The 14481-nt window shown below is 38.3% G+C and overlaps 1 protein-coding gene across 1 annotated transcript; it reads right to left on the reverse strand.

Annotated features, from left to right (window-relative positions):
* Nucleotides 1-8488: 8488 nt before the first annotated feature.
* Nucleotides 8489-9394, reverse strand: LOC123453260 (olfactory receptor 4C46-like). The gene has a single exon (XM_045130010.1). The coding sequence runs from the start codon at nt 9392-9394 to the stop codon at nt 8489-8491; it is 906 nt and encodes a 301-aa protein (XP_044985945.1).
* Between the last annotated feature and the right edge of the window lie 5087 nt (nt 9395-14481).

Below are 14481 nucleotides of genomic sequence, written 5' to 3' on the forward strand. Positions count from 1 at the left end.
AGACTACATAGTGAATTCTAGGTCAGCCTGGGCTAGAGCAAGAGCCTAACTTGAACCCCCCCCAAAAAAAAAATTGTAGGAGTCTTAAAAGAACAAAAATGCCACACCCCTTTACTTTATTATGGAGTTATCTTTATAAGAGCTATTTCAATAAAACATAAAAACTTAAATTTAGAATAATATTTATTTTTTTTTATTAGTTAGTTTGTACTCAGTGAATACTGTCAAGTTGGTACCACTGTTAGCCTCCTCCCTGTCCTCCTCTCACCCCCTGGAACCTCTTTGTTGGGGTATATGGGTTGTGCATTGTGGAGTTAGCCGTATGTTATGGGTAGGAGGAAATGTCTCTGTGTATCATGACCCAAAGTGTGGCCCTGACATTCTTTCCTCCCCCTCTTCTGCCTGAGGCCATGTTGGATTCATTTTAGGTCTGCTTCAGCTATGAGTTCTTGGGAGCCTCTGTCTCTGGATATCTGATTTGGTAGGAGTTGATTGTTCTCTGTGTCAATCTCCTTCACCCTTGTGCTGGTACCAGATTCACCAAGAAAACAACACCCTTGCTTGTCTTACAAATTATTCTTAGTTTCATCTGGGGCCCTTTTGAGGTATGATGGGGTAGTTCTCTCCTTAGGATCTGCGGCTATCTGAAAAAGAGAAGCAGATTCTCCAATGGAGAGTAAAGTTATCACCAGATAAATGGGATAACCATTAGATTTTTTAAGAGAGAATTTAATAGGTGTAGGCCCTCTTTTAGCCCATAATTGGTGGTAGCCTGATAATGAAGAGTGGGCTCATTTTTGGATCTGGTTGTGACTTGTTTCCCAGCTCCAGCTATGGGTCCCATTCCACTGAGGGGATCAGTAAGCCAAATCAAGAGCAGTTAGTTTTCCACCATGGCTGTGCGCCACTATTGCACTTGTGTGAGCATCCCAACAGGTTATTTGCTGCTAAGTAGGTTAGACCATGAGTTGCTTGGACAGATATTGGTCATTTTCTCCCAGTCACCATGTAACACCTTCTAGCACTAGATGTGCTGACTGTCTGGGGACTGACTCTTCCAGCTTCCAGCCATTTCACTCCATATTATATATGTCAACTGCCTATGGTGTCTTCACAATAGGCTCTTACCACTAACTTTTGGTGGGTCATCAAGTACTATGACAGAAATCTGTCATTTTTTTAAGGAAACCATGTAGGTCTCTGATCGAAAGCTCAAATTGTGGATGATAACCACCTGCTGGTACTGGGAGTTACAGGTCAGTGTCCATGAATAGAAGGAAGAAAAAGCTAAGTAATATAAAAGAGTTAGAGTAAAGAGGGAGAGAAAGAGAGAGAGAGAGATTGAGAGAGAGAAAGCAAAAGAAGATTAAAAGATTAAGGTCAGTCCTCATTGTACCCTCTCCAGGGCCTTGTGACTCAGGTGTTCCTTCTAAGGGCCTGGTGAAGGTTAAACCATTTGGTCTGGCTTTTAGAATGTAGAATAGCATGGTACCATTGCTGTTTGGGTCCAGATTTGTGTCCCCCACCCCTCCCTTGTCCTCCCTGCCTACCCCACCCTCTCTATTGTCTGGTTCTCAATATGCTTACTGGGTATATCAGCATCTTGGGTAGATTCAGGTTAGGTGCTATAGATGAGTGAGACTATATGGAGATTATCCTTCTGTAATTGAATGAGTTCAGTGAGAATGATTTGTTCCAGGTTCAACCATCTTTCTTCAAATTTCATTGTGTCATTTTTCTTACTGCTGTGTAGAATTCCACTTTGTAGATATACCACATCTTAGTTACCCATTCTTCTAGTGATGGACATCTGGGTTAATTCCAGTTTGTAGGTATTACGAATTGAGCAGGTATAAACATGGTTGAGCAAGTCTATCTGGACTGAGGCTTGGAGGTTTTAAGGTACGTGCCCAGAAAGGGAATAACTGGGTCTGTTGGTAACTCTATAATCAGCTTTTTTTAGGTGTCTCCATGTTGCTTTCCAAAGTGGTTGTACCACCTTACATTCCCAACAGTGGATGAGGGTTCCTATTTCTCCACATTCTTGCCAGCATTTATTTTCATTGGATTTTTAATGTTTGTTACCATTATTGGGATTAGGTGGAATCTCATAGTTGTTTTAATTTGCATTTGCCTGATGATTATGGATGATGAACATTTTCTTAAGCGTGTGCTTGCCATTTGTATTTCTTCCTCTGAGAACTGCCTGTCCAGTTCTTTCCTCCATTTTGTGAGTGGGTTGTTTAACTTTTTATTGTTTAGGTTTTTGAATTCTTTGTAGATTCTAGAGATTAGGCCTCTGTCAGTTGGATATTTAGCAAATATTTTCTCCCATTCTGTGGGTAATCTATTGGCTTTGCTTATTGTATGTTTGTGTGTGAAGAAACTCTTCAACTTCATGTGATCCCATTGGTTGAGTGATTGTTTAAGATCCTGTGCTACTGGGGTTTTGTTCAGGAAGTCTTTTACCATTCCTACATCATGGAAAATTCCTCTTATATTTTCTTTCAGTACTAGCTGAGTTTCTGGCCTTAGGTTGAGGTCTTTGATCCATTTGGACTTGAGTGTTGTGCATGGTGAGACGTGTGGGTCAAGTTTTAATTTCCAGAATATAGTTATCCAGTTTGTCCAGCACCATTTGTTCAAGATGCTGTCTTTTCTCTAGCCTATATTGTTACGGCCTTTGTCAAATATCAATTAGCTGTAGTTTCTTGACCCAAAGTCCGGGTCCTCGATTCTATTCCATTGGTCTCTACTCCTGTTTTTATGTCACTATCATGCTGTTTTTATTACTATAGCTTTGTAATATAGCTTTAGATCAGGCATGGTGATGCCTTCAGAGGTATTTCTGTTGCTGAGGATATGCTTGGATATCCAAGGCCTTCTGCCTTTCCATATGAATTTTGAGATCATTTTTTCTACCTGTGTGATGAACAATGTTGAGCTTTTAATTGGAATTGCAGTAAATCTGTATATTGTCTTTGGTAGGATTGCCATTTTCACAATGTTAATTTTGCCTTTCCAGGGGCATGGGAAGTCTTTCAATTTTCTCAAGTCTTCCTCAATGTCTTTTATGAGTGTTTTTATGTTTTTCTTCCTTGGTTAATATTATTCCAAGCTATTTTATTTTATTTTTTTGTTGCTATTGAAAATGGGACAATGTCCCCTATTTCTTTCTCTGTATCTTTGTCATTTGCATATAGAAGGGCTACTGATTTTTGTGCATGGATTTTGTGTCCTGCTACTTTGCTAAAGGAGTTAATCACTTTCAAGGGTTTGGGGATATAGTCTCTTGGGTCTCTTATGTGTAGAATCATGTTGTCTGCAAATAGAGCTAACTTGACTTCTTCCTTTCCAAATTGTATCCATTTTATTTCTTTCTCCTGTCTTGAGCTAGGAATTCTAGTGTTATATTGAAGAGCAGAGGTGAGCATGGACAACCCTGTCTTGTTCCTGATCTCAATGGGAATTCCTCCAGTCTCTCTCTATTAAGTATTATTTGGGCCTTTGGAGCTTTTATATTGCCTTTATTATGTTAAGATATGAACTAACCATGACAATTCTCTCCAATGTTTCGATCATGAAGTGATGTTGTATTTTGTTGAAGGACTTTTCTGCATCTATCAAAATGATCGTGTGGTTTTTGTGTTTAACCTTGTTTATATGGTGTATTACATTGACAAATTTGTGTATGTTGAACCACCCCTGCATTCCTGGGATTAATCCCACTTGATCAAGGTGGATAATGCTTTTGATGTGTTGTTGGATTTAGTTTGTTAGGATTTTGTTCAGGATCTTTGCAGCTAAGTTCATCAGGGAAATAGGCCTGTAGTTTTCTTTTCTTGTGTCATCTCTGCCTGGTTTTGGAATTAGGGTGATACTAGCAACATAGAATGAGTTGGGGAGCTCTCCTTGTTATCAGATTGTGTGGCACAGTTTGACAAAGATTGGTTTGAGTTCTTCCAGGAAGGTTTGATAGAATTCCTCTGAGAAGCCATCTGGACCTGGACTCTTCTTTTGGGGTGTTTTTTTTAAAATTACCTTTTTAATCTCAATGAGCGTGGTAGGTTTGTTTAGGAGATTAATATGCTCTGAGTTTAATTTTGGTAGATGGTATGTGTCCAGGAATGTATCCATTTCCTCCATTTTATCCAGTTTTGTGGAGTAGAGGTTTCTGAAATAAGTCCTAATGATTCTCCCAATTTCACTTATGTCTGTTGTGATCTTTCTTTTTTCATTTCTAATTTTGTTAATTAATTAATTTATTTATTTGAGAGTGACAGACACAGAGAGAAAGACAGATAGAGGGAGAAAGAGAGAATGGGCATGCCAGGGCTTCCAGCCACTGCAAACGAACTCCAGATGCGTGTGCCCCCTTGTGCATCTGGCTAACGTGGGACCTGGGGAACCGAGCCTCGAACTGGGGTCCTTAGGCTTCACAGGCAGGCACTTAACCACTAAGCCATCTCTCCAGCCCCTCTAATTTTGTTAATTTGAAGCATCTCTTTTTGATATTTTTTGCTTGATCAAATTGGCAATGGGTTTGTCAGCTTGTTTATTTTTTCAAAGATTTGATTCATTAATTTTCTTAATTGTTTTCTTAGTTTCCAATTCATAAATGTCTGCTCTGATCTTAATTATTTCTTTCCATCTGGAGCTTTTTGTGTTGGATTTTTCTTGCTTTTCCAGTGCCTTAAGTGGATTGTTAGGTTATTGATTTGGGATCTCTCTGTCTTTGTTATGAAGGCATTGAGTGCTATAAATTGTCCCCTGAAGACCATCTTCATTTTGTTCCATAAGTTTTGATATGATGTGTTCTCATCATCATTCATTTCTAGATAGTTTGCAATTTCATCCACTACCCATTTATTGTTTAAAAGTGTGCTGTTCAGTTTCCAGGAGCCGATGGGATTCTTGGTGTGTCTTTTGTTGCTAATTTCTAGAAATATAGCATTGTAATCTGATATCATGTAGGGAATATGTCAATCTTCCTAAATATATGGAGGCAGGCTTTGTGACCCAGTATGTGATCTATATTAGAGAATGTTCCAAGGACTGCTGGGAAGAATGTGTAGTCTATGGATTTGGATGGAATGTTTTGTAGATGTACATTAGGTCTAAGTGCTCTATGGTTTTGTTGAGCTTTCTTACTTCCATGTTGAGTTTCTGTTTGGATGGTCTGTCTATTACTGATAATGGTGTATTGATGTCCCCACCTATGATGGTGTTGGTTGTCATTTCTACTTTATTTTCAAGTTGATTTTGTTTTATGTACTGATATGCCCCTGTGTTTGGTGCATAAAGATATATGACTGTGATATCCTCTGGATGGATCATTCCCTTGATAAGTAAGAAGTGGCCTTCTTTGTCTTTCTTGATATGTTTTTTTCTTTGGTTTTGAAGGCTATTTTTCTGATATTAGTATAGCTACACCTGCTTGTTTCTTATTCTCATTTTCTTGGAATATTGTTTTCCAACCTGTCACCCTGAGGAGGTTTCTGTTTTTAGTGTTGAGGTGCATTTCTTGAAGACAACAGATTGAGGGGTCCAATTTTTTGATCCACCCTGTTAGCTTGTGTCTCTTGGTGGGTGAATTAAGGCCATTAATATTTAGGGGAATGAATGTGAGATTTCATTTGATCCCTGCCATATTGTGTTGGTTTATGTGGTTTGGTGTTTTCATGGACTTTGAAGTTTTGTGCCTTCTCTGAGTTTGGTTATTGTGATGCGTTTTTTGTAGGCATTTGAGGTTGATTATTTGATTCTTCTGTGTGGAGAATTTCCAGGGTAACTCTCCGTAAGTTTGGTTTTGTGCCCATATAATTGTAAAGCTGAGTTTTGTCATGGAAAGTTTTTCTTTCACCATCTATTATGAGGGATACTTTTGCTGGGTAGAGTAGTTTGGGTTGGAAGCCATAGGTTCTTAGACCTTGCAGTGTTCCATTCCAGGCCCTTCTGGCTTTCAGGGTTTCCATTGTGAAGTCTGAAGTAATTCTGATGGGGTTACCTTGAAAAGTGGTGTGCTGCTTTTCCTTAGCTGCTTTTAGGATTTTCTCTTTGGTGTCAATGTTTAGAGTCTTAATGATTCTATGTCTTGGAGAGTCTCCTTTGGTCCAATGTGTTTGGAGTTTTGTTAGCTTCTTGTATCTTGATGGGCCTTTCTTTTGAAAGAGTGGGAAAGTTTTTTTCAATTATTTTGTTAAAGAAGTTCTCCATGCCTTTGGTCTGAATTTCTTCTTCTGTTATTCCCATGATCTGGATGTTAGGATGTTTAAGGGTAACCCACAATTCTCTCATGTTATGTTACAGAAATTTTTGAATTTATTGAAAAGTTTGAATTCTCAAACTGTTTCTTCCCGATCAGAGTTTCTATCCTCCACATGGCTAACTCTATTTTTGAGAGCTCAAAAGAGCTTTGGGCTTGTTCAATTAGGTTCACATTTTCTACTACTTTTCTATGTATAGTTTCCATCCCTCGGTTAAGCTGCCTTTTCATATCATTTTCTGATGATCCTTGCATTTCTTTATGTTTTCATTTAGCAACGCCTGCTGATTTTTGAGGTCCTCTTTTTTTTTTTCACTCTCCTTCATATCTCTTAACTGTCTTTGAACTCCTTCCATTTTCTTATCTACTAGGTCTAGTTGAGTGATGGCAGCATCCACATGATTATCAGTCCTTTGCTGCTTTTCTGCAAGTTCTATAAATAGCTTGGTCAGGGTTGCATTGCTCAGAGCTTCATTTTGGTGTTCTCATCCTAATGTCTCTTTTATGTTTTGATTAGAGACATTCATTGTAAGACTGGGTGATCTTACTGGATTTACTTGCATTTGATTTTTCATGTTATTTCATTTGCTCTGTGGTCTGCCCATCACAGTATATGGGCAGGGAGAATAGGACTGTGGTCTTGATGGGAGGCAATGGGTGGGGGAAGTGGTGCCTCTTAGAGGAGCAGGTCTGAGCTTGCACATAGGCAAGCATATGGGCAGAGAGGTCCTGAGCTCACACACGGGTGGGCAGATCAGCCTGAGCTTGTCTGGGTAGCAGGCAGACAGGTAGGAATGAGACTGAGCTCAACTGGGCAGACTGACAAAGCTGGCCTGATCTTGCACAATGGACTGGCAGAGTGGGCCTGAGCTCACATGTGGGCAGGTGGAATGGGTCTGAGTTTGTGCATGACCTGGTGGCTGGAGTGGTGCCGTGGGCAGATGGGTGCAGCCTGAGCTTACACTTGGCGGGCAGATGGGTGGTTGGTCAGCGCAGCTTGAGCTTGTGTGCAGGGGACAGAGGGGGTTTTGGGCCTGAGCTGACATGGGAGGATGGGCAGAGCGATCCTGAGCTTGCAAGTAGGTGGGTGAAATGGAACTGAGCTTGTGCGTGGGTGGGCAGCCAGCATGGTAATTGGGCAAATGGGTGGGGAGGGCTGAGCTTGCATAAGTGGCTGGGATGCATGACCCCCCTCCACGTGCGGTGTGGGTAGATGGATGGATTGAGTCTGAGCTCAGGGGGCTGGTGGGAGGAGCGGCCTGAGGTCCAGTGTGGGCAGGGGTAGCCAGGCGATTGCCCCTGCACAGTGAGTCCCCTTGGGTTCCCTTTTCTGCAGTAAGTGCAAGAGTATCCTGAGGCTGGGATTATGGCTAGGAAGGCTGCTTGGGGGGATTGGGGGACTGATGGGTACCCAAGAAAGAGGGAATGAGCCGATTTCCTTTTTTCCCCTCTGCACCCTCCCTTTGGTGATCTATTAGGGATTGCTCTCCCCTAAAAGACCCAGTGAACCCTTAATGCCTTGCCTTTCCTTCCCTGTGAGGTGTGGCATGATTAGGCAGATGCCATCTTGACCAGAAGTCTCTCCACTTTCTAGAAGAATCTTTATTTACAAATAAATACAAGCATAAGGCCAGACCTCATTTAAGGTTTGCAGTCTGGTAATATCTGCTTTATTTAAGGAATAATATATGAGACTATCCATTCTACTAGTAGGGTGGAAATTTCAGTTAATTATATTAAAATGAGATTAAGCTATATATCTTTTAAAAAAAAAGCATGATCTGGAAAATGATCATACTCTGGTAATGGCCCATCAATATATGTTTTCATAATCTTTTTATGTTGTTGCTTATAAAATGGGGACAATAGTAGTACTAATCCCTTAGGTATTTTGCAGAGCTATCTACTTAATATTAATATGTTTTCTTGTTCTTTATAGGAAGAGAAGCTTATGAATTAATACATTGTATAAAACTAGTGAAACTCAGTTTCAGTTTGGTAGAATTTCCTAAATATGTAAGGCACTGTTGGGTTAGGTTTTTCCCCATTTCTTGCACTCACTTCTCTCCCCTTCAGTGCAGATGTTATGAGTTGTAATGATTAATTTTTACTTATCCTATTTTTTAACTTCATCTATGATGTCATTTTGACATATCTACTTTCTTAGATGAATTAATATATGTTGAGCTTTAGAAACATTTGTTTGTCACCTGAAATTGCTTTTTAATGACACAATTTCTTAATGGCATCTTTCATCTGAGCATTTCTCAAGGTGTATTTTAAAGGATTTAACAAGGGAGTAATCATGGTGTAGAACACAGTAACTGCTTTATCAATGGGTAACGTAGCTGAAGGTCTCATGTACACAAAAATGCAGGGCACAAAGAACAAGACAACCACAGTGATGTGGGAGACACAGGTGGAGAGGGCTTTGCATTTCCCTTCCAAACTGTGGGTTCTTAGGGAGCGAAGGATGACCACATAGGAGACCATCAGAAGGAGGAAGTTTAGCAGACAGATGAAGCCACTGTTGGCAGCAACGAAGAGCCCCAGAGTGTGAGTGTCAGTGCAGGCCAGATTGAGCAAAGGGTTCAGGTCACACATGAAGTGATCTATGACATTAGGGCCACAGAAGGGTAATTGGAAGATAAAGGAGACCTGTATGGCTGCATGAAGAAAACCTCCCACCCATACCACTCCCACTAGCAGACTACACACTCGGCGATTCATGATGGCTGTGTAGTGCAGGGGCTTGCAGATGGCCACATAGCGGTCATAGGCCATCACAGTCAGCAGGATATCCTCTGCACCTCCAAAGAAATGTTCCCCAAAGACTTGGGTGATACATCCATTGAACAGGATGATTTTCTTTTCATGGAGTGAGTCTATGATTAGTTTAGGAGTGTTGACAGAGGAATAGCAGGCATCAATAAAGGAGAGATAGGCCAAGAAAAAGTACATCGGTGATGCCAGTAATGGACTGGCCATGATGGTGACCACGATGAGCACATTTCCTACCATGGAGATGACATAGATGATAAAAAATACAGCAAATATGGTTGTCTGCATTTTTGGGTTCTCTGTGAGTCCCAGAAGAATAAACTCTGTCACGTTGTTCTTATTTTCCATGTGTTTCATATAGAACTTATTTATATTACCTGAAAAATATTAATGCAACCTTGAATAATTATACTTGTTCATGTTAACAAATAAATATTTCAATTATGTTGAGTTTTGGATTCTTTTAAAGATTATCTTGAAATGGAAATAAATGTTCTTAGTTCTTAATGATTTCTCAAATAACTTCCCTGTGTGTTAAGAATAAGAACCCACTGTAAATGCACAAGGCAGGAAGTCATGTATGCACACTTAATCATATGAAATGACCAAAAATATAATTTGAAGAAGTTCATTGGGCACAAAAGTCAGTTAGTGTTGAAGAAAGAGAGTAAAAAGAGTTTACACATGTATGTGAAATCCAGTGAGGTAAAGCTAAGAGATCTTCCCTTTATTCTTTAGCAAATGGGTACATGGATAGGTTATTGAGGGTACGACAGGGAGATCTGACATTTGAGGAAGTTAGTGTTGGGATAGACCTTTTGTAAAAGTCTTAACTTGAATAAACTAGGTTGAGTGTCAGTAAGTGGATGGATACCAGAGGAAGGAACCCTGATGGGCAGATTGTCGATATTAGCTGACATAAAGAACAATAGGAAACTGATGTTGGGAATGTGAATTTCTAATAAGCATTCTAAAAGTCTAAATTCAATTAACCTTGTAATAATTAGTTACAAATGCCTTTCGATGAGTAACTGCTAGGTGAAAGGCACAGTAGTCTTTGTTTTGCACTCATGATTGCGTTTTACACTGGTCACAACCTGTATCATTAGTTGTGTTTCATCCAATTTACAATTTAGGAGACTGCTAATAATGGCATAAATAAATAAAATGATAATATCAACTTTATTACAATTAATAATTATAATAACAATGGTAACATGAATTCAAACTTATTGGATACCAGTGTTTAAAATGTGTCTTCAGGGAATTCAAATAGTTACATATTAGGTAATAGAGATATAAATCAATAAATACCATGGTTGAGATCAAGTAATTAAAAGTCATGGCCATTAGGTCATTTTATACTTGTTTTTTTATTCAAATTTTATATAATTATAGTATAATAAATGTATTGAACTAGCAATATTCTTTTAAAAAGCATCCATTATGTGTGTGTGTGCATATGTGTATGAGCATGCCAGGGTATTCTGCCACTGCAAATGAATGCCTACCTGGCTACTCATGGGTGTCTTAGGGATTGAATTTGGGATGGCAACAAGTACCTTTAACCATTGTGGAATCTCCCCAGCCCTTAGCAATCTTCTTTTGACATGAGTAGGATAACTATAATTCTTTTATTACTACATCAAGAAAAAAATTTTCATGGAGAAAATTTTATATGTGGTTTTTGCACACACATGTGCACATGAATGTGCATACCTCTGAGCTCCCATGTATTAAAAAATGTAGTGCATTTCAACAATTAAAGGTTTTTTTTTTTTTTTTTTTTGGTTTTTCGAGGTAGGGTCTCACTCTGGTTCAGGCTGACCTGGAATTAACTGTCATCTTAGGGTGGCCTTGAACTCATGGCAATCCTCCTACCTCTGCCTCCCAAGTGCTGGGATTAAAGGCATGCGCCACCACACCTGGCTAACAATTAAAGGATTTTTATGTTGATTTCTCCTTTAGCCACTTTTCATCCCTTTCAAAATCTGTCTCCAAAGTCTCAACTTCCAATTCCTTGGTGAAATATTTAAAATTAGTAAATATATTGGATTTACAAAATCGGACATATATGTGTTAGAGTCTTGACTTCTACTGGGTTATATTTCTTGAAGCCCTACATCTTGTTTCTCCATTTCAAAGAGAATAAAAATATTACTTCACAGGCTATTATGAGAATTAGCTGAGAAAATGTACATGAAACCACCCACCTTAGTGCTGTGGCTACAAGGAGGACTTTCACATTTTTAAGCAGGCATATTCCTAGACAGTAGGGAAAACTGATGATATAGCAATAAACAGGGAAATGTTCAACATGTGATACATTCAGGGAGAGTCAGGAGAGCCTCCTTCAACATGACTTTCATAGAAGCTATAAAAACACATCCACAGCAGCTGATCCCAGGAAGGGCTGTTTGTGTTTGTACTTCAACAGTTGGTTATTTATGTTATTTAATGCTCATGTTTACATCTTTTGTGTGTAAGAAGTGTATTTAAACCTTGTTGTATCCTCATGATTAGTCTTGATTAATTAGGAAGTGTTACACTGCAGCAATATGTTAGCGAGCTGCATCCTAAAAATTATTTGTTTTCTGTAAACCTCACAGTTTTCAACTACCAAAGTACAATAATGATGTTTTCCAACTATTTTTAAAGAAATTCAGTGAGAATGAAATGTGCTCTTATTATTTTTTAAGTATTCATGTACCATTTTACTCTATGTGGGAAGTGGCAATGTTTAATATGCATCAGCACTGTATTAAAATGTAGTATTTCATTAATATCTTGTTGATTGTTTTTTGCTACATTTCATCCCTGTTCAAATCCCTCTTCAAAGTCTCAATCCCCATGGAGTCTTGTAAGGGCTTGAAAAACTTACCTTAGTCATTGTAGTCTTTAGGTGGTAATTATGATGTTTGGGGACATTCAAGAAACACATCTTGCAGGGCGTGGTGGCACATGCCTTTAATCCCGGCACTTGGGAGGCAGAGGTAGGAGGATCGCCGAGAGTTCGAGGCCACCCTGAGACTACATAGTGAATTCCAGGTCAGCCTGAGCCATAGTGAGACCCTACCTCAAAAAACAAAACAAAACAAAAAATAACAAACAAACAAACAAAAAAACCCAAACAAACAAAGAAAAAACAAAACAAAACAAAACAACAACAACAAAAAGAAACACATCTGAAATTGACTTTCTCTTGGAATTAGGAAATTTCAATATGAAAGATATGCCACGGTTAGTAAAAATCCCATTCAATATCCAATCAGTTGTTAAGAAACTATATGCATTTAACAAGTTCATTTTTATATATTAATTCTATATTATATCTGATTAAAAGGAAAATGCTTTGCTAGTGTAAATTGTTTCATGTAACCTGGTCTTCAAAGCTTCTTCACAGAAAACAAGGAATCTGAATGAGAATGGATTTACCTGTAGCACTGAAGAGCTAATTTCTGCATGGTACTCTACATCTGTAGTATAAGAAGCAGAAAGTGTGGAGGAGGCATGTATTTATAAATGAACTACCTATGATTAATCTTGCTATGGATATGTGACAACAAAAGCAGTGCACTTTGTGCTGCACAGATATTCAAATTACTTTCCATAAATGTTCAGGGACATTTTTTTTTTTTCTGCTTTCATCACTTTTTCTCACAGGAATTAATTATCTCCTTGGATGGAAATGTTTTTTTTTTTTTTTTTTTTTTTTTTTTTGCCTAAAAGTATGCAGTCTGCAGAGCCACACTTTGGGAAAATTCATTTTGGAATTGGGAATTCATATTCCCTGCACACAGAACCTAAGCTTTCTCTAAATGAACTGGGGTTGTTAAGAAAGCTGAAGAATAATGTCCCAACTTCTGGCTCTCACAATATTTCCATGCCTCTCCCCCATAACTGACTGCTGCCCCTACAATGCACAGATCCACAAACCCCATGAGGATAACCTGCCCCCAATGGGAGGAGAGCCCCTTTGGAAAAGAGGTAGGGATGAGGAAAAGGACGGTACCAACATGTGTTGTTTACATACTAAGTATGTCCATAACTAGTAAAAATAAATTCCAAAAACAGAAAGCTGATGCCACATGAGTAACAAGGTGCTATGACTCCAGTGGGTGGGTTTGTGGTGTAGTTTCCCTGCATATTCCAGAAAGAATTTTCTTATCAGTATCAAACGTTTTCTGGAAGCTCACTATTGCTTACTTGAGATCTAGACAAATGAGAGTGCAACATTTGTTACAGTAGTTTTATTCATGTTATTTCTGTTTCATATTTTATTTATTTTCAACGAGAGAAAGAGAGAGAGAGAGAGAGAGAGAGAGAGCCATTGAAAATGAATTCCAGATATATGTACCACTTTGTACATCTGTCTTTATGTGAGTACTGGGGAATCAAACCCACATCATTAGGCATTGCAGGCAAATGCCTTAACCCCTGAGCCATTTCTTTCTCAAGCCCCTATATATTTTATTTATAATTTTAACTTTATTTTAAAATATTTCATTAATATTTAATGTTATATAAATTCAAGGTATAAATGTAATGCTTTGATGTATATATACATTGCATAATGATTACCATGAATAGATGAATACACTCATCACCACTCATAATGTATATTAGATCCCCAGAACTTATTTCTCTTATAACTGAAAGGATGTAATCCTGGTTCAGTATGTCCCTGTTTTCTCTACCTGCATTCTTTGGCAACCATAGCATGCCTTTCTTTCCTTTTGAAGAGCTCTATTAGCAGTTCTTGTAAGTGAGGTGTTGTGATGGTAAACTCACACAATCTTTGTTTTGCTTAGAATATTTTCTTAAATTTGAATTATTTTTTGATTTTTATGTGATATTTCCAGTTTTGAAGTTAGGTTAATTCACTTAATACACTTTTCTCCTGTTATATTCCTGAAAATGACTAGCTTCATGTCCAAAAAAATTCCATTATATATATAATATTTTCCTTACCCATTCTCCTGTTGTTGGCTACTTAGCTTCAATTTAAAGTAATTTAGCTAGTTTGAATAGTGCTGAAATAAACGTGGATGTGCAAGAACCTCTGTGATATGTTGGCTTGGAGTCCTTTGAGTGAACACCCAGGAGGGATATAGCAGAGTTATAGGGAGGGTACATTTTTAATTTTTAGAAAACTTCCATACCGAATTCCATAATGGCTAATCTACTTTGTATTCTCTCCATCAGGATATAGGGATTTCCTTTTGTCCATATCCTCGTCAGCATTTTCTGTTATTTCTTTTCTTGACTACATTCTGACTGGGGTGAGATCTCAGTGTAGATTTTATTTACGATTCTCAGATGACTAGTGAGGTTGAAAGTGTTTTAATCTCTTCATTTATTTATATGTTTGGAGTTTTCCATTTGCATTTCATCTTTTGAGAACTGTCTGGTCATGTCATCAGCTCACATATTGA

The sequence above is a fragment of the Jaculus jaculus genome, chromosome 1 (genome assembly GCF_020740685.1).
Source record: "Jaculus jaculus isolate mJacJac1 chromosome 1, mJacJac1.mat.Y.cur, whole genome shotgun sequence".
Lineage (NCBI taxonomy): Eukaryota > Metazoa > Chordata > Mammalia > Rodentia > Dipodidae > Jaculus > Jaculus jaculus.

What these genes read in the sequence shown, in the direction of transcription:
- LOC123453260 (XM_045130010.1), bottom strand. Translation starts at nt 9,394, where the DNA reads ATGGAAAATAAGAACAACGTGACAGAGTTTATTCTTCTGGGACTCACA.